This window comes from Pristis pectinata, chromosome 6 (genome assembly GCF_009764475.1).
Source record: "Pristis pectinata isolate sPriPec2 chromosome 6, sPriPec2.1.pri, whole genome shotgun sequence".
NCBI classification, from domain to species: domain Eukaryota; kingdom Metazoa; phylum Chordata; class Chondrichthyes; order Rhinopristiformes; family Pristidae; genus Pristis; species Pristis pectinata.
Window position 1 is genome coordinate 76954907 of NC_067410.1, and position 18324 is coordinate 76973230.

The following is an 18324-nucleotide window of genomic DNA, read 5'->3' on the forward strand; positions in this document are numbered from 1 at the left end:
GGAAGACATACATCTCATCTAACTATCTAGCATGTTGCCATACTGATTATTTATTATGCAATCATACACTCCACTGTGACTCGTGGTATCAGTCATTCACTTATCCTTTTTTTGGTAATTATTTTCTGTCAGCAATTTCAGAGATTTTCCATGTTGAAGTACATATAAATTCTGGATGTGGTGAAGTAAACTTTGAGGCCAGGTTACAACATTTACATGTATCAGGTGTGCATTACTTGTTTTTGTTATGAGGGGTAACACTGTGGCATTTGTCTATATTTGCCAGAGATTTCATCTGAAGCACAGCATTGATGCATACCTTCTAAAAGAGTTATTTTAAATTGACCTCCCTGTCTTCAAAACATAGTGATTTGGTGCAGTTTTTGTTTACATACATTATTTTGTTCGCTGATGTTCCACAGTCACTGCTGTATTCACAAGTATTCAGGAGTCTTTTATGCAATCTTCAAGAGTGGCGCAGCAAGTCATTCTACTTTTTGGTGTTTGGGCTAAGAAAGTGTGTTTACGAGGACTCATCATTATGGTAAATCAGGTATTCAAGAATGGGAGGCACTGGATGGACATTTCTATGGGAGTCCTTCTTCACAGGAACCTTGAGGATAAGGATCAGTTCCACAGACATGAACAGAAGGACATTTTCCTGAGACTGCCTCTTGCTCTTGGCAATCCCTCAGCATCTCCTGAAATTTATTGGTGACAAACCTCAGAGCTGCAATGAAATCACTGAGAATTTTCCCCTGTGGTAAATGCAGATGGAACAGATTCAAAGGCAATGCAGCCCAAGAAACCAGTTAAGGCATCTGTGCAGAGGAAATCTTACCTCCAGATTAGACATGCACTGCAGCATGAACCACAATTCCGTGAAGAATGGCCCAGATTTGAAGTGGGTCAGCTTTGAGTTGGGAAGGATTGACCTCAGGAGATTTGGGGTTCAATCCCCATTCTTGAGAAGTGAGCATATTATCTATGCTGATGCTTCAGTGCAGGACTAAGAGGGTGCCACACTGTTGGAGGTGTTGCCATTCATTTGTCTCCAACAACTGAGTCTTCATCTGCCCTATCAGATGAAATTAAAATTTCCCATTGTGCTAATAAAAGGGACACACATGATGTTCTGCATTATAAGATCACCAATTGGTTTGGCCATTCATCTCATTTGTGGGTCCATGCTGTGGGCAAATTTACTAGTAGGTGATGTGTATTATCTCTGTGATGCCTGCAATATAACATGCAATTACACATCCAGGCCCATCACAGTCAAAGAATGATCCATTGGATTCTAACTTAGGTCATCTTCACTGCTTTAAGTAGCTCTACTTTTCAATGTCAGGAGTAAAAAAGTGTGTTTATGAGGATTCATCATTATGGTAAATTAGGTCAAACTGTGCTGTTTGGGCAGCAACAGAATGGCAGAAATCCCAGAGACACGATTTACTGTTTATCTCAAGATAACTCTTGGAAACATTGATTCCATCTGCACCTGGGGTCATCTGAAAATTTCTCCCTTCTTAGAATTTGGAATTGTACTCCTGATAGCAGCACTGACTGCAGCATATTTCATTTAGCCAACCTACTGAGGGAAAGTCTTTATTATCTTATAAATTCAGCAGCATCAGAACAATTAACCTGGCTGATAGGGAACATATAGGTAAGCAGAAGTGTATTTTCTACAAGAGTATTTTGAAAGAGATCCTTAAAGCACATCATACACATCAATGTCAGCAAAACAAAGGAGCTGGTCACTGACTTCAGGAAAGGGGGTGGTGTACACCCACCTGTCTACATCAATGGTGCTGAGGTCGAGAGGGTTGAAGAGCTTCAAATTCCTAGGAGTGAACATCACCAATAGCCTGCCCTGGTCCAACCACGTAGATGCCATGACCAAGAAACCTCACCAGCACCTCTACTTCCTCAGGAAGCTAAAGAAATTTGGCATGTCCTCTTTGACACTCACCAATTTTTATCAATGCACCATAGAAAGCATCCTATCTGGATGCATCACAGCTTGGTATGGCAACTGCTCCGCCCAAGACTGCAAGAAACTGCAGAGAGTTGTGGACACAGCCCAGCACATAACGGAAACCAGCCTCCCCTCCAGGGATTCTGTCTATACCACTTGCTGCCTTGGGGAAGCAGGCAGCATATTCAAAGACCCCACTCACCCGGGTCATTTCCTCTTCTCTCCTCTCCCATCAGGCAGAAGATATAGGAGCCTGAGAGCACACACCACCAGGCTCAAGGACAGCTTCTATCCCATGGTAATAAGATCATTGAATGGTTCCCTTATACGATGAGATGGACTCTGAACCTCACAATCTACCTTGTTTTACCTTGCACAATATTGTCTACCTGCAATGCAATTCTCTGTAGCTGTGACACTTTACTCTGTATTTTGTTAGTGTTTTTACCCTGTACTACCTCAATGCATTGTGTAATGAATTGATCTGTATGATCGGTATACAAGACAAGTTTTTCACTGTACCTCGGTACAAGTGACAATAATAAACCAATACCAAGGGCATAAAAAAAAAGTCAATTTTGTGGAACAACTTGTTACAAAAAACTGCAGATGCTGGAAATCTGAAATCCAGTTTCTCTACCTCTGTTGTATCTGCTCTGATGACAGAAGTTTGCATGCAGCACTGTTAAGACATCTCCCTTTTTCCTTTCCTGAGGCTACTTTTCGCCATAATTGATAGAGCTCTCAAGTGTGCCTCCTCTATTCCCCACATTTATGCCCTCACTTCTCTCCAGTCAGAATAAAGAGATAGAGTTCCCGTTATCAGTACCTTGTACCCCGCATACAACAGATCAGTCTAAGTAATTTCTGCCCAAAATAAAATGTCAGTGACTATCTGGGAGATAATAGCCTGATTTTCAATGGTGTGGTCACAGTTTCTAAAGTAATTAACACGTTAACAAATTTGGTCTCTACCCTATCAAAGACATTCACTCTCCACACCTCCCCTTACTGCAATTTAAAATATGTTTGTTTTCTCACATTTTCAGTTCTGACGAAGGGTCCGTGACTTGAAATGTTGTCACTCTTTCCACAAGGATTCTGCCTGACCTGCTGTCCTTCCAGCATTTTCTGTTTGAGAAACAACTTCTTGTTTAACCAAGTTAAAGTAAGACATTTGTTTTATTTTAGTATTTATCTAACTCTTCCTTAAGCACTATCAGTCACCCCTATTTGATCTATTGCTATCATTATCTACAAAGAATCTCTCAATTTCCTTAATGCCAATTGTATTTTTCATACCCAGTTTTCTTCATTCTTTTTTTTATGTGATAACTTGCATTATCCAATACTTACTACTTGGAAAAAATATTCTTCAGTACTTCATAGAGGCATATTAAGAACAAAATAACTGTAGTGTCAAAGAAAATATTTGAAAGAATGATCTAAGGCTTAGATAAAGAGATAGATTTTAAGAAAATTATGAACTGCCGGAGGATCTCAGTGGGTCGAGCAGCATCTGTGGAGTTATAGGGATGGTTGACGTTTTGGGTCGAGACCATGCACCAGGCCTTTGCCTCCACTAATGCTGTTCAACCCCACTGATCTCTTACACTAGTTTGTTTTTTGTTCCAGACTACAGCATCTGCAGCTTCTCATGTCGTTAGGTTTTAAGAAATGTTGTTTACACTGTTTTGAACATTATGTTAAAATAGTTATATAGCACTTACTAAAAAGTCAAAACAAAATAGATGCTGCAAGTCACTGTAAGGATCCAACTCTATTATGTAATTATTGTATCCACTTTCTGATTTCTTAATGCTTTGTCTCTTGTAGTTATTTACCTTTGGTTATATTTGTGCATAATTTAACTCTCACGATGCCAATGACTCAAATGCACCTGTTTAGGTGAGAAATCATTTTAATCTGATTAGAAGAAAATGTCTGACTCTTATAAAACTGCTTTTAATTCTTCCAAAATAAATTCATGACTTCAATTAAAATATGATAACCATTACAAATTTTCCGGCCAATCACACCAGATCCCTCTGTACATTTCCTACCCATTTCCTTCATAATTTACATAATTACAAAAATCTATATACATTTATGTACAAATGAAGTATGTTTTTAAGAAGAGAAAAAAGCATGGACATTATTAAAGAGTATTTTCACACCATATTTTTTGTAACCAGCTTTACAATTTTAAGATCTACAAAAACAATTTCTCTTTTGAATTTTCTGCTTTTTTACAAAATAAACTTTTTGGAAAATGTAGCTCACAAATGTTCACTAATATTCTGATCAGGAAGAGAATATGTTGCCAGTTGGGCCTAAATGCGACTCCAAGCCACGAGCAGTGTGCTTGACTCCTAACTTCCCTTTGAAATTACTTTGCAACCATTTGGTTGTATTGAAACTGCAACAAAATATTCATAATGATAAAAACCAGATGGATCACTGGAGGTTGCCATTGTAAACACAGTGGCAGGCAGTGAGAGAACCAAAATGAGGAGCAAATCCAATTGACCTCATCCTCAAATTTGGCTACATGGCAGTATTGGAAGGAGCCATCGTTACCAATATCTTTAAAGAGCAAAATCCTGTCTTCATAAACTCCAGTGTGTCATGAGATACTGTCCCTCCCTAATGGGATAAATTTCTAAAGATCTAGCAGAACAAAACAGGTCTTCCATTAGGTGCTGTAGGTCCTCAACATCAATAGAATTGAGCTCCACCACAATCTGTAACTTCATAACCCTGCAGATCCTTCAAGCCCAGGGACCAATCCTGATTCAATGAGGAGTGTTGAAGAATGTGCCAGAAGCAGCACCAGATGCACCTAAAATTAGATATTTAGTGAAGCTGCAATCCAAGACTAAATATATTTTGAACAGAAAAAGCAGCATGCTGTTGAAGAACTAAGCTGACTCATATCCAAAGGATAAGCTAAGCAGTTCTATCACCTCAATCCATGAATAGTGATGGCAAATAAAACAACAGACATAATCATCCTAAATGATGGGGTGCCCAATTGTGCATGCAAAAGACAAGGTGAAACATCTGGGGAGTGCATGATCTATCTTGGTCTCTTTTTGAAGTCCTCTCCCTCACTGAAGGTAGCCTTCAGTCATTGCAAGAGAAATGAACACACTTCTATTCCACAAACTGTGGCCCTGACAACATTGCTTTTGTAGTGCTGAAGACCAAGCTTTATATCTCACCACACCCCAAGTTAAGCTGCTCTGGCATCTCCATCTATAAAAGGAGAGACAATCCAGAGTAGTCCTACACAGTGATTTGCAAGATAACAGAAACTGTCATTAAGAGTGCAATCATCTACCTCCCCTTGACATTCAATGGAATTACCATTGTCAGATCTATCATCATCAACATCATTAAGGGATAATATTGACTGGAATTTAATTGAATCAGCTGCAAGAGCAGATCTGAGACAATATTTTCTGCAGTGATTAACTTGCTTCCTCACTCGTATCAAAAAATCCCAAGTGTGATGGGATGAAAAACACAATGATGCTGGAAGAACACAGCAGGCCAGGCAGCATCCGTGGAGAAAAGCAGGCAGTCAACGTTTTGGGTCAGGACCATTCTTCAGGATTGAAGTTAGGAAAAGGGGAAGCCCAATATATAGGAGGAAAAAGCAGAGCAATGATAGGTGGACAAAAGAGGGGAGGTGGGATGGGCACAGGCGGTGATAGGTAGATACAGATAAGAGATAGTGATAGGCAGATGCGGGGGAGGAGGGGAGAGCAGATCCACTGGGGGATGGGTCAAAGACAAGAAGAGGTAACTATCACAGATACGTCAGTCCTCAGCCTCCTCCACTGCCAGGAAAATTCAAAATGCAAACTGGAGGAACAGCACCTCACTTTCCGTCTTGCAACCTTGCAGTCTAACGGCATGAACATTCAATTCTCCCACTTTAAGTAATCCCCACACCCACCCCCAATCATGCCTCTTCTTTTCTACCCTTTCCTAGCCTCTCTTTCTTCTACCCCCCTTTTTTCCTCCTTACCTTTGACCCATCCCCCAGTGAATCTGCTCTCCCCTCCTCCCCCGCACCTGTGCTTATCATGATCTCTTACCTGCATCTACCTATCACCACCTTGTGCCCACCCCACCTCATTGACTGCCTGCTTTTCTCCACGGATGCTGCCTGGCCTGCTGAGTTCCTCCAGCATCACAGTATTTTTCATCTAGATTCCAGCACCTGCAGTCCTTTGCTTCTTAGTGTGATCGGATGATCTCCACTTGCCTGATGAGTGCAACTACAACAACATTCAAGAATTTCATCGCCTTTCAAGCCAAAGTAATCCACTTGATGTTAAATCCACCATCTTAAATATTCAATCCTGCTAACACTGGTCCACTATAACTGGATTTGTACCATCCAATACTCTAAAGCAACTATTCCACAGGGCTTCCCAAAATCTGATTTCTACCAACAAGACAGAGAACGTACTAGGATATTGGGACCAGTACCATTTTACATTCTTCTCCAGGTCAATCACTAAGGTAACTTGGAAACATTTGCTGCTTCATCATTGCTGGGTCAACTTCCTGGTACTCCAATCAACAGGGACTACACATGGACTGTAGTGGTTCAAGAAGTCAATTCACATCAACTTTGGGCAATTAGGGATGGGCAGGGGTTTTGAGCAAAATCTACATCCCATATGTGTATTTAAAAATCTGTGAACAGTTGTGTTAGAGATTATATAATGGACCCTAAAGGATTTGCCTCTTCTCATTGGGTCCTTCATAATTCTCTCCTTGATTACAAAAACCTGTTGAAAGACAGAAAAACTTAATCAAAATGTAGGTAATTGCAAGTAATAAGCTTATGACAAAGGACCTGGGCAAACAGATCAATAAGAAGCAGTGCACCCAATTTAAATTCAACCACTAGCTTAAACTGTTTTGTGGGGCTTTCAATTAATTCAAACAGAATGGCACTCAAAATTATAGTCATTTCCAGCCAGGCAATGTTTTCAAAAAATAATTAGAGAAATTTTAGATTGCCAGCATCAATGGGAGCAAAATTATTGACCGCCCTCTCCTGATATTTAGTTCCCATAAAGTCAATAAAAATCAGTGTGCAAAGTACAACCCAGGGCCTGATATACTTGCGTGTTTCTAGTGCTAGTAACCAAAAGGTTAAGTTCTCCAATGGCTGTGGATTTCTGTCAAGGTTTACCCTGCCACCAACTGTAATTTTGGCAGGAGATAAATGAACTGGTGAAATGTCATCAATGTTTGAAAGCAAATATTAATTGGGTTTTACTAGTTTCTTGTTGAAGTTATTTCGGGAAATTGGGATAATCCCCATGGAAATGCTCTGGTTCAAGAATTATTCAATGTACCATGGAAAATTGCAGTGTACTGCAAAATCTTTTGTTAATTTGAATGTAATAAAGTCAGTAAACATGAAATTAGCATACTAATTTTTTGTTTAGGTAGTTTTACATTTGAATTAGATTATTTCATTATTTGAGTGTAAAAACATTATCATTTAACTCAAATATCAAAGTTATAAAATGATGCAAGTTTATCAGTGGACAGAGTTTTTACTTTGGGCACATTGATGATCCAGGTGTAACACTCACTGCCATTTTCCTTAATTCTCAACTCAAATCTATAGCAAAGCACTAAACATAAAGTCTTCCATGAACCAATTCAAACAGGCAATGTTTTGGAATTTAAAAAAAAATTTGCAAGAAATATTCCTCAATATAGTTAAGTGTGATAACTTAGTGCCATTTCATTAATACACTAATGGCACTTTGTTCATCATAAAAATAAGCATTTTTATCAGCTGTACACAGTATGATTTCAACTAACTGGAAGTGCTGTTTAAAAACTAAACAGAACAATTCCTCATTTAGTTTATTGGCTATTAAGAAACAATAGTTAGTTAGAATAAAAAAAAGTACACAAAAAAGTTTTCAAAAACATGCCTATTCGTGTTCATACACCTAAGAGTTTGAGGTTAATTTTCAGAGCCTCTTTAAAAAAAATTCACAAATGAGTGTAATTAACATTGTGATTAAACTGAATTGTCAGCAGGATCGTTGTGTGAGTAGAGGCAGCTTACAACACTATATATTTTAAGTTAGCACAAACCGTCACCTAAACCCGAGTTGCCCTCATTGTAATATGTGCTTAAAATTTGGTGATATTTCAAGCTGGTTTCAAAATTGTTCATCAAAATTAATGCAAGCAAGCAGAAACTCCTGGCACTCCAATATTGCCCATTACTGTCAGTTCATATTCTATTCTTTTGAACACAATTTTATTGACTTCAGTCACCATTTCAGATTATCATACAAAACCATTATAAACAGGCTGCTGGAGAAATACAGTCTAAGCAAGTTGTTCTTCTGGATTTGTATGTGGTGTGTATAATAAAGCAAACTGCTGCATAAGTCATTAGTCACTTTCCTACACATTATCATCCTGTTTTCCTCCAATCAACCCCCAATATAAATTATCAATACTTGTTGCCTTTTCTGGAGATGTTTTCCATTTTTTGTAAATGAAGCATTTTAATTTCTCCATTTATTCCTTATTTAAAAATCTAACTTCTTCTTTCCACTGCTGAGCTTTTTCTAAAGGAGTTTGTTAATCTTACCTGCTGAATGTTGCTTAATTAAGACCTGCCTACAATAATGCTAATTTCATGTCACATCTACTAGTCAAATAGTGATCAAAGGTCAGTAATGGAGCTCTGTACAATGGGGAATTAGAAAATTAAACAATGTTATATAGCTTGATTAATTGCATTAACCATTCCTGGATTTTGAAAGAATGATTTAAAGAGCCATCAAATCAGAAGTGAAGTACTTGCTTTTATATAATCAACTCCTGAGTTTTAACATTTTAAATTTTCCTTGAAGGACAGCGAATTATAGAAATAATCAGTGCATAGAGCAATTTATCCTCATTTCCCTATGTGATTCAGATGATTGAAGTGACTTGGAGCACACTACTTTAGGACCATGATCATTGGTAGCCTAGAATAGAACCCTCTCTGCAGACAGTCATCTCCCAAAAATTGCAAGGCTGAATCATTTGATGTAACAACTGCAGTGATATTGGTTTGAACCTTGCTGGCTCTAGCCAAAAGGAACTACAAATAAAATCAACAAAATACAAAGATATTGTGTAAGTGTATAATACAATATTATATACTTATCCAATAGGGGAAATGGAGAAAGAAGGGGCTTTTCTGTGACAGAGAAAGTGACCCTATCTGTGGAGATAGTGAATGTATGTACAGTTCTTAATGAATAGTTTGAAGCAGTCTTCACAGAATGGGATGATGTCAGTATTGTAGTTAAGAAGGACAAGTGTAAAATATTGGATGGGACTAACATAATAAATGAGGAAGTGTTGAGAGTTTTAGCATCTCTGAGAGTGGAAACATTGCCAGACCTGGATGAAACATACTCCAGACTTTTAAAAGAAAAAAGCGACGAAATTACAGAAGCTCTGACCATATTTTTCAGTCCACTAGCAACAGGAGAGGAGCCAAAGGATTGGAAGAATGCCAGTATTATACCATAATTAAAAAAGAGAGGAAAAAGCATAAACTGAGTAATTAGAGGCAAATTTTTAGAATTCAATTCTAAGGAATAGTCTAACCTTCATTTAAAAAGCCTAATCAGGAATAGACAGCATGAATTTGTTAAGGAAAGTTAATGTCTGACTTACTTGATTGTTGGCACTGTGATGCAGTAGTTAATGCTGCTGCCACACAGTTCAAGGGACACGAGTTCAATCCTGATCTCAGGTATGGTTTCGATGGAATTTGCACATTCACTTCATTACTGTGTGGGTTTCCTCTGGGTGCTCAGGTTTCCCCTCACATACCAAAGGCAATGATGGTAAGTGGGTGCGACATGATGGCTGAATGGTCTCTCTTTTTTAAAATGATCTGTGCAGAAAATGAGTCTTTACCCCTAAGACTGCCAGTAATCAGCTGCTCCAACAGAGATCGGTTCCGCAAACTATGAGTCTGCAACTTACTAAATGACAGGTGGAGCTGCATTTGTCACTAGATTCCATCAATGCAGGTCATATGAAGCCCAAAGGCAGAGTTCACTCCTGCTGGGATTCCCTAGCACTTTGGTAGGGAATCTCCTCTATGTCTGTCAGATCTTTAAATTGTAAATTGGTTTATTATTGTCACATGTACCAAGGTACAGTGAAAAAACTTTTGTTCTTGTATGCCATCCACACAGATCATTTCCTCACATCAGTGCATTGAGGTAGTACAAGGGAAAAAACAATAACAGAATGCAGAATAAAGTGTTACAGTTACAGAGAAAGTGCAGTGCAGGCAGATAATAAGGTGAAAGGCCAAATGAAATAGATTGAGAGGTCAAGAGTCCATCTTATTGTACTAGGGGATTGTTCAATAGTCTTATAACAGTGGGATCTGAAATGTGAAAGATTTCAGTAGTGTTTTTATGCCTATGGATCAAGAGGCAAAAGGAGTAGGTAAGTTTTTAAAAATTTATTTTACTTTAGATTCATTTTTTTTACTTATTTTGAAATTTGAAAAAATTGTAATTATTTTTAATACTTTTAATTAATTAATAAATTTTCATGGTCTTTAAATGTTTCTGAAGATCCCTATTCAATGATGACTCAAGAGTACAGAGGGCCAAAGAGATTGGATTTTCTCATCTGGCCCAAGAAAGTGAGTAAGTCCAAAACAGAAGGGGCTGCCTAGTGGTGTAGCTAGTAGAGCTGCTGCCTCACAGATCCAGTGACCTAGTTCAATCCTGACCTCTGGTGTTGTCTGTTTGGAGTTTGCATGTTCTCCTGTTACCGTGTGGTTTCTACTGGGTGCTTCAGTTTCCTTCCACATCCCAAAGATGTGCAGTAAGTTAACTGGCCACTGTAAATTGCCCCTGGTGTGTAGATGAGAATTGATAGGAAAGTGGGGATAATAAACTGGGATTAGTGCAGTTATTAGTGTAAAGCGTTGTTTAACAGTCAGCACGGACTTGGTGGGTTGAAATGGTGTATGACTCTTCGATTTGGCCCTCTACACTGAAACCTTCCCAGTGGGTTTAACTATTCCATTGCTGAATCAATTCCAATTAAAGAGAGATAACACCAATGTGAATTTGCAAATTCATGACTAAGGAAATTACATATTAAAACACCATTTTTATGATCCTTAATGTACTACTTTTGTGTTGAAAAATAAGAGGAATTAAAAAGAAAAGAAAAATCTCCCAGATTTTCAACCAATTCTATTGTCCCTTACTGTCATTTCTTAACATTACTAATTGACAGAAGTATTCCTCTAATACAATATTTTTATTGGAATACTTTAATGAATTCACAAAAATACACATTCATACATACCTTCCAGAACATTCCGGGCATCACATGTAATATCAGCATCTAAGAGCTTATTATAGAGATTGGATGGAGTTGCGTTGTTCAGTGCTTTATTCTTCCACATTTGCAACATGCTAAATATCTGCATTGTAAGCAATTCATTTTCATTTTTAATTTTCACAGTATCCTGGTGTTGTAGATCGAGATACCTTATGGCAATAACTTCCCAGTTAATCCCCAGTTTTTCTGCCAACTGCATTAACTGCTTATCAGTCATATTATTTCTATTGCATGTTAGTCCATCTGCTACAAAAAAAGGTAGATAGAAATGAATTAGCAATTAGCAAGTAGTGTGTAAAGCTTTAACAAATAGAAAAATATCTTCATAATCCCACAGCATATAATTGTAGGTATTATTGTTGGTATTTCACTTCAAGATTAATGCAGTTTTGATTTTCGTTCGAGGCCATACTATGGAGAAATTAACAAGTGTGTTATCTCACTAGGCCACAGTGTTTGAGTACTGCACAATGTGCTAAGGAATAGTTTTACACACTGATAATATGCACAGGGGTAATATACTGTCATGAATTGAGAAATGGTTATTGGATAGAAAGCAAACCTTGGGGAAAAAAGGGATCTTTCTCAGTCTGACAGGCTGTGACAATTGGGTACTGCACGGATTGTTGCTTGGGCCCCAGCTATTCAGTCAATACAAATGATATGGCCAAGGGAACCAAATGTCATATTCCCAAATTTGCTGATGATACAAATGAGATATGATTGTGTATAGGGAGGAGGATGTAATGAGGCTTCATGGGGATAATGACAAGTTGAGTAAGTGGGCAAGAATATGGCATTTGACTTATAATGTGGAAAAATGTGAAGTTATCCATATTCGGGCACAGAAGTGGAGAGGGAGTTTTTTTTAAATGAGAGTATGGGCAATGTTGATGTTCAAAGGGTGTCCTTGTACATAGGTCACTGAAAGTGAACATGGAGATACAGCAAGTGATTAGGAAGGTATGTTGGCCTTTATTATGAGGGGATTTTCAGGAGTGAAGACACCTTACTGTAATAAAATATAGTGTTGATTAGACTGCACCTAGAGTACTATATACAATTTTGGGCACCTTACTTAAAAATGGATACACTTGTCATAGAGAAAGTGCAGTGAAGACTCATTAGGTTAGTTCTTGGGATGGTGGATTTGCCATATGAGGAGAGATTAAGTAGACTAGGCCTGTACTCTCAACAGTTTAGGAGAATGAGAGGCAAGCTCTTTGAAACTAACAAAATTCTTGTGGGACTCAAAAGCTGGATGCAGGGGGATGTCTCCCCTGGCTGGTGAGTTTAGAAACAGGGATCACAAACTCGGAATAAAGAACAGGCCAGTTGGGACTAAACTGACAATGAATGTCTTCATGTGGAGCATGATGAATCGCTGGGATTCTACCACTGGAGAACTGTGGAACTCAAGTCACTGAATTCATTCAAAGCAGAGATCAATACACTTCTGGGTACTAAGCAATCAAGGGATGTGGGTACAGTCCAGTCAGGGGCATGTCCGATCTCAGTTCCCAGCCTCAGGAATTCCACTCCACAGCTGCTGATCTCTGCCACATCTCACAGTTTGATGCTCTCTGCTTAAATAGGGAGGTCATACAAGCTCCATTGTCAGCCCACAGAAGCATGCAGATGGGCACAGGGATTGATTTATCTAATGTATCCCTGCATTGATACATTAGATAAAAATGTTGCACTGAGCAATAGAGGTTTTGTTCCAGTAAATCTCAGCTATATAGTATGTTTTGAAATTTCTTTCTATCTTTCAAGGGTATGAAATTGAAGACAAACAGTTGTATTCAACTTCATTGTACAGGCAAATAGAGGCCAAAAGATGTGCAATATCAATCTCATCAGTCTATCAACTCATACAAAGCATAGCCAAGTCATTGAAAGTGTCTGTAAAACATGCACAAAAGTACAGTCTGGGTTTATCATGATCTGAGGAGCATTGATGATTTGAGAAACCAAATTCTTGTCATTTAGAACCTCATCTCAATAACTCAATATCAAGAGTAATTTTTATCACCCTTCAGTTTGCTGTTACAGCACATATAGTGTTTACATTCTGATCATTATTTAATTCCACTGAATTACAAAGTACAATACCAGTATCATCCCATCGCGGTTTTTTGACATAGGTATCTTCCACAAAGATTTCAGTGCTTGATTTTCTTCTCCTGTTTTCTGAAGGACAAAAAATAATATTTAGTGAAAGCTTAATTAGCAATTTAGTTTCAGAAGAACACAGAAAAGAACTTAAAATTCTACAGCATCTTCAACATAGTCCCAAGGTGGTTCACTGGATCATTATCAAATAAAATTAATATTAACCCCAGGTTATTCATCTCACAGGAACCCATAGTTTGCTTTCAAAGCATCTTCTTTTTAAATAATTCCAAGCTATTTGTGTCCACTTCATTACCCAGAAGTCCATTCTCTGCATTAGTTGCAATATGGGCACCCTTCTGTACTATGCACCTGCATGTCCATTATTCTGCTGAAATACCTTAATTTAAATCCATGTTCCTTCTCTACCATGGACCACTGTGCAGATCTTTGCAAAATCTGCCCCTGCATGTTGAGTGACCACACTTTGAACATGACAGCCTCTGGCAGCACTCAACTGATCTGACTTTAAGCTTCTTTGCATTCTGCTTATGGAGTCATTTCTACTTCAGTAATGAGTTCAGTTGTCTATTTTCAACTTCGCCTGTAATAATTTCAATTCTGTTTAAAGAATGCCTAAATCAGTCATTCTCCTCTGTTAGTGACCCTTTACAATATTATTTGCAGTTGTTCTACCTGTTTATACATTTTGTCCAACTCATTCTCTAATTCCACCTCTTTATTATAATTTCCTTTGGTGTTGCTGAAAGTACTAGACAGGGATAACAACAGAATATTCAAGATTTAAATGGAACACCCTTCATAATTTACACCAGCTCCAACAAGGTTTGCATTATGGCCAAGTGAACTCTCTATTGGTGGGAACAGAGGAAAAAGTCAGCTTAGTAAATGAGGGATTAGGGCTGTAACTGCTAGAATTGCATGGATGAATTCTTAGGACGGTTTGGGCCATATGGCACTGTCTTGATTGCCTCCTTTCTACCTTCTCCTCTTCCTCCTCCAGTCTTGCAGATTCTTCCGACACAGCTGGCAGCCAGAATTGAGTATTCACAATGGAAATAAACAGAAGACAACTAGTCTCAGGCTGAGGCTCATTGGAGGAGCCTCAGCCCTTGAGCTTGTCCAACAGGTCTGAGATTCTTGCTCCCTGTGCGGATGAGAGTGGAGGCTGTAGGAAGGATGAGCAACCGAACCGTGGCACAGTGGTTCAGGGAGCCGTTCAAGAAGGAGCAGAGAAGAGAAATGTAGTTGTAATTGCGGATAGTGTAGCCAGGGGAATAGACACAATTCTCTGTCAAAAGGATCGAGAGTCCCGAAGGCTGTGCTGCCTGACTGGTGCCCATGTTCGGGACATTTCATCTGACCTGCAGAGGAATTTGGAATGGGAGGGGAACATCAGGTTGTCATGGTCCATGTGGGTACTAACAACATAGGTAGAACAAGGTAAGAGGTTCTGCTGAGGGAATTTGAACAGTTAGGGGCTAAATTAAAAGGCAGAACCAAAAAGGTAATAATCTCTGGCAAATTGGCACAGAGTCAATAAGATCAGAGAGTTAGATACATGGTTCAAAGATTGGTGTGGGTGAAGTGGGTTTGCATTCGTGGGATATTGACACCAGTATTGGGGAAGGAGGGAGCTGTTCCAATGGGACAGGCTCCACCTGAACCATGCTGGGACCAGGGTCTTGGCGAATCACACAACTAGGGCTATGGATAGGGCTCCAGCAGGAGGGTGGGTTGAACAGATTGGAAATGTATGGATAAAGTAAAAGGGAAGTAGAGTGCAGGAGAGGTTACTGAAGTCTCCAGAATAAAGAATAAGACAGAAAGTTTAGAAAAGGATAAGAATTTAACTTCAGGCAACATGAAGACAAATTTGAGAAGAAGGGTGGTGAACACAGGATTGAAGGTGTTATATTTGAAGGTACACAGTATACGAAACGAGGTAGATGAGCTTATGGAGCAGTTAGAAATTGGCAGGTATGGTGCTGTAGGCATCACAAAGTCGTGGTTGAAAGAAGATCACAGCTGGGAGCTAAACATCCAAGGATACACATCCTATTGAAAAGACAGGCAGGTGGGCAGAGTGGGTGGGGGCTCTGTTGGTAAAAAAATGAAATCAAATCCTTTGCAAGAAGTGTCATAGGATCAGAAGTTGTAGAATTCTTGTGGGTAGAGGGTAGAAACTGCAAGGGTAAAATGACCCCGATAGGAGTTGTATACAGGCCTCCAAATAGTAGCCAGGATGTGGGGTACAAATTACAACTGGACATAGAAAAGGCATGTAAGAGAGACAATGTTACAGTGGTCATGGGGGATTTCAATATGCAGGTAGATTGGGAAATTCAGGTTAGTACTGGATCCCAAGAGAAGAAATTTGGAGAATGCCTATGAGATGGCTTTTTAGAGCAGCTGGCGATTGAGCCCACTTGGGAAAAGGCAATTCTGGACTGGGTGTTGTGCAATGAACAAGATTTGATTAGGGAGTTTAAGGTAAAGGAACCCTTTGGAGGCAGTGATCATAATATGATAGAATTCACCCTGTAGTTTGAGAGAGAGAATCTAAAATCAGATGTATTGGTATTACAGTTGAGTAAAGGTAACTGCAGAGGCATGAGAGAGGAGCTGGCCAAAGTTGATTGGAAGGGGACCCCAGCAGGGATGATGGTAGAGCAGCAATGGCAGGAGTTTTTGGGAATAATTTGGAAGATGCAGGATCAGTTCATCCCAAAGAAGAAGTCTTCTAAAGGGAGGATGAGACGACCATGGCTGACAAGGGAAGTCAAAGACAGTGTAAAAGCAGAGGGCAGACAATATTGCAAAAATTAGTGGGAAGCTAGAGGATTGGGAAGCTTTTAAAAAAACAACAGAAGGCAACTAGAAAAGCAATAAGAGGAGAAAAAATGAAATATGAAGGTAAACTAGCCAATAATATGAAAGAGGACACCAAAAGTTTTTTTTTAGATACATAAAGAGTAAAGGAGAGGCAAGAGTGATCATCGGACTGCTGGAAAACGATGCTGGTGAGGTAGTAATGGGGAGCAAAGAAATGGTGGACAAACTGAATAAGTATTTTGCGTCAGTCTTCACTGTGGAATACACCAGCAACATTCCAGAAATTTGAGAGAGTCAGGGCACAGAAGCGAGTGTCGTTGCTATTACTAAGGAGAAGGGGCTTGGGAAGCTGAAAGTAGTTAAGGAGTTGGAAAGTCTGAAAGTAGTTAGAAAGCCTGAAGGTAGTTAAGTCACCTGGACTGGATGGACTACACCCAAGGGTTCTGAAAGAGGTAGCTGAAGAGATTGTGGAGGCATTAGTAGTGATCTTTCAAGAATCACTAGATTCAGTCTGGAGGACTGGAAAATCGCAAATGTCACTCCACCCTTTAAGAAGGGAGGGAGGCAAAAGACAGGAAATTATAGGCCAGTTAGGCTGACTTCAGTGGTCGGTATGACGTTAGAGTCCATTATTAAGGATGAGGTTTCAGGGTACTTGGAAGCACATGATAAAATAGGCCAAAGTCAGCATGGTTTCCTTAAGGGGAAATCTTGCCTGACAAATCTGTTGGAATTTGAGGAAGTAACAAGCAGGATAGACAAAGAAGAGTCAGTGAATGTTGTTTACTTGGATTTTCAGAAGGCCTTCGACAAGGTGCCACACATGAGGCTGCTAAACAAGATAGGAGCCCATGGTATTACAGGAAAGGTATAGCATGGATAGAAGATTGGCTGACTGGCAGAAGGCAAAGAGTGGGAATAAAGGGGGCCTTTTCTGGTTGGCTGCCAGTGACTAGTGATGCTCCACAGGGGTTGGTGTTAGGTCTACTACTTTTCACATTATATGTTAATGATCTGGATGATTGGAATTGATGGCTTTGTGGCCAAGTTTGCGGATGATACAAAGATAGGTGGAGGGTCAGGTAGTGTTGAGGAAGCAGGCAGTCTGCAGAAGGACTTGGACAGGTTGGGAGAACGGGCAAAGAAGAAGTGGCAGGTGAAATACAGCTTAGGGAAGTGTACGGTCATGCACTTTGGTAGAAGGAATAAAGGCATAGACTATTTTCTAAACAGGGAGCGTGTTCAGAAATCAGAGTTGCAAAGGGACTTCGGAGTCCTAGTGCAAGATTCCCTAAAGGTTAACTTGCAGGTTGAGTCGGTAGTAAGGAAGGCAAATACAATGTCAGCATTCATTTCAAGAGGACTAGAATATAAAAGCAAGGATGTAATGCTGAGGCTTTATAAGGCTTTGGTCAGACCACATTTGGAGTATTGTGAGCAGTTTTGGGCCCCATATCTAAGGAAGGATGTGCTGGCATTGGAGAGGGTCCAGAAGAGGTTTACAAGAATGATCCCGGGAATGAAAGGGTTAACATATGATGAACGGTTGATGGCTCTGGGCTTCTACTTGCTGGAGTTTAGGAGGGGGGATCTCATTGAAACCTATTGAATATAGAGTGGGCGTGAAGAGGATGTTTCTGGTAGTGGGAGAGTCCAGGCCCAGAGGGCACAGCCTTAGAATAAAAGGACGTCCCTTTAGAACAGAGATGAGAAGGAATTTCTTTAGGCAGAGGGTGGTGAACCTGTGGAATTCATTGCTACGGATGGCTGTGAAAGCCAAGTTATTGGATATATTTAATACAGAGGTTGATAGGTTCTTGATTAGTAAGGGCATCAAAGGTTACGAGAGAAGGCAGAAGAATGGGGTTGAGAGGGAAAAATAAATCAGCCATGATTAAATGGCGGAGCAGACCTGATGGGCCAAATGGTCTAAT

At 39.5% G+C, this 18324-nt stretch overlaps 1 protein-coding gene across 3 annotated transcripts in view; it reads right to left on the reverse strand.

Moving 5' to 3' along the window:
- Positions 1-6143: 6143 nt before the first annotated feature.
- si:dkeyp-97b10.3 (uncharacterized) overlaps positions 6144-18324 on the reverse strand; it is a 72210-nt gene continuing 60029 nt past the window's right edge. For 2 of the 3 annotated variants that reach the window (XM_052018335.1, XM_052018333.1), the window contains exons 16-18: positions 13535-13612; positions 11384-11665; positions 6144-6789 (exon numbers count right to left, since the gene is read on the reverse strand). In XM_052018335.1, coding sequence (XP_051874295.1) covers positions 6731-6789; positions 11384-11665; positions 13535-13612 — 419 coding nt within the window. In that variant the 3' untranslated portion in view covers positions 6144-6730. The remainder of the gene's footprint in view (positions 6790-11383; positions 11666-13534; positions 13613-18324) is intronic. The other variant, XM_052018334.1, reaches the window with a different exon arrangement.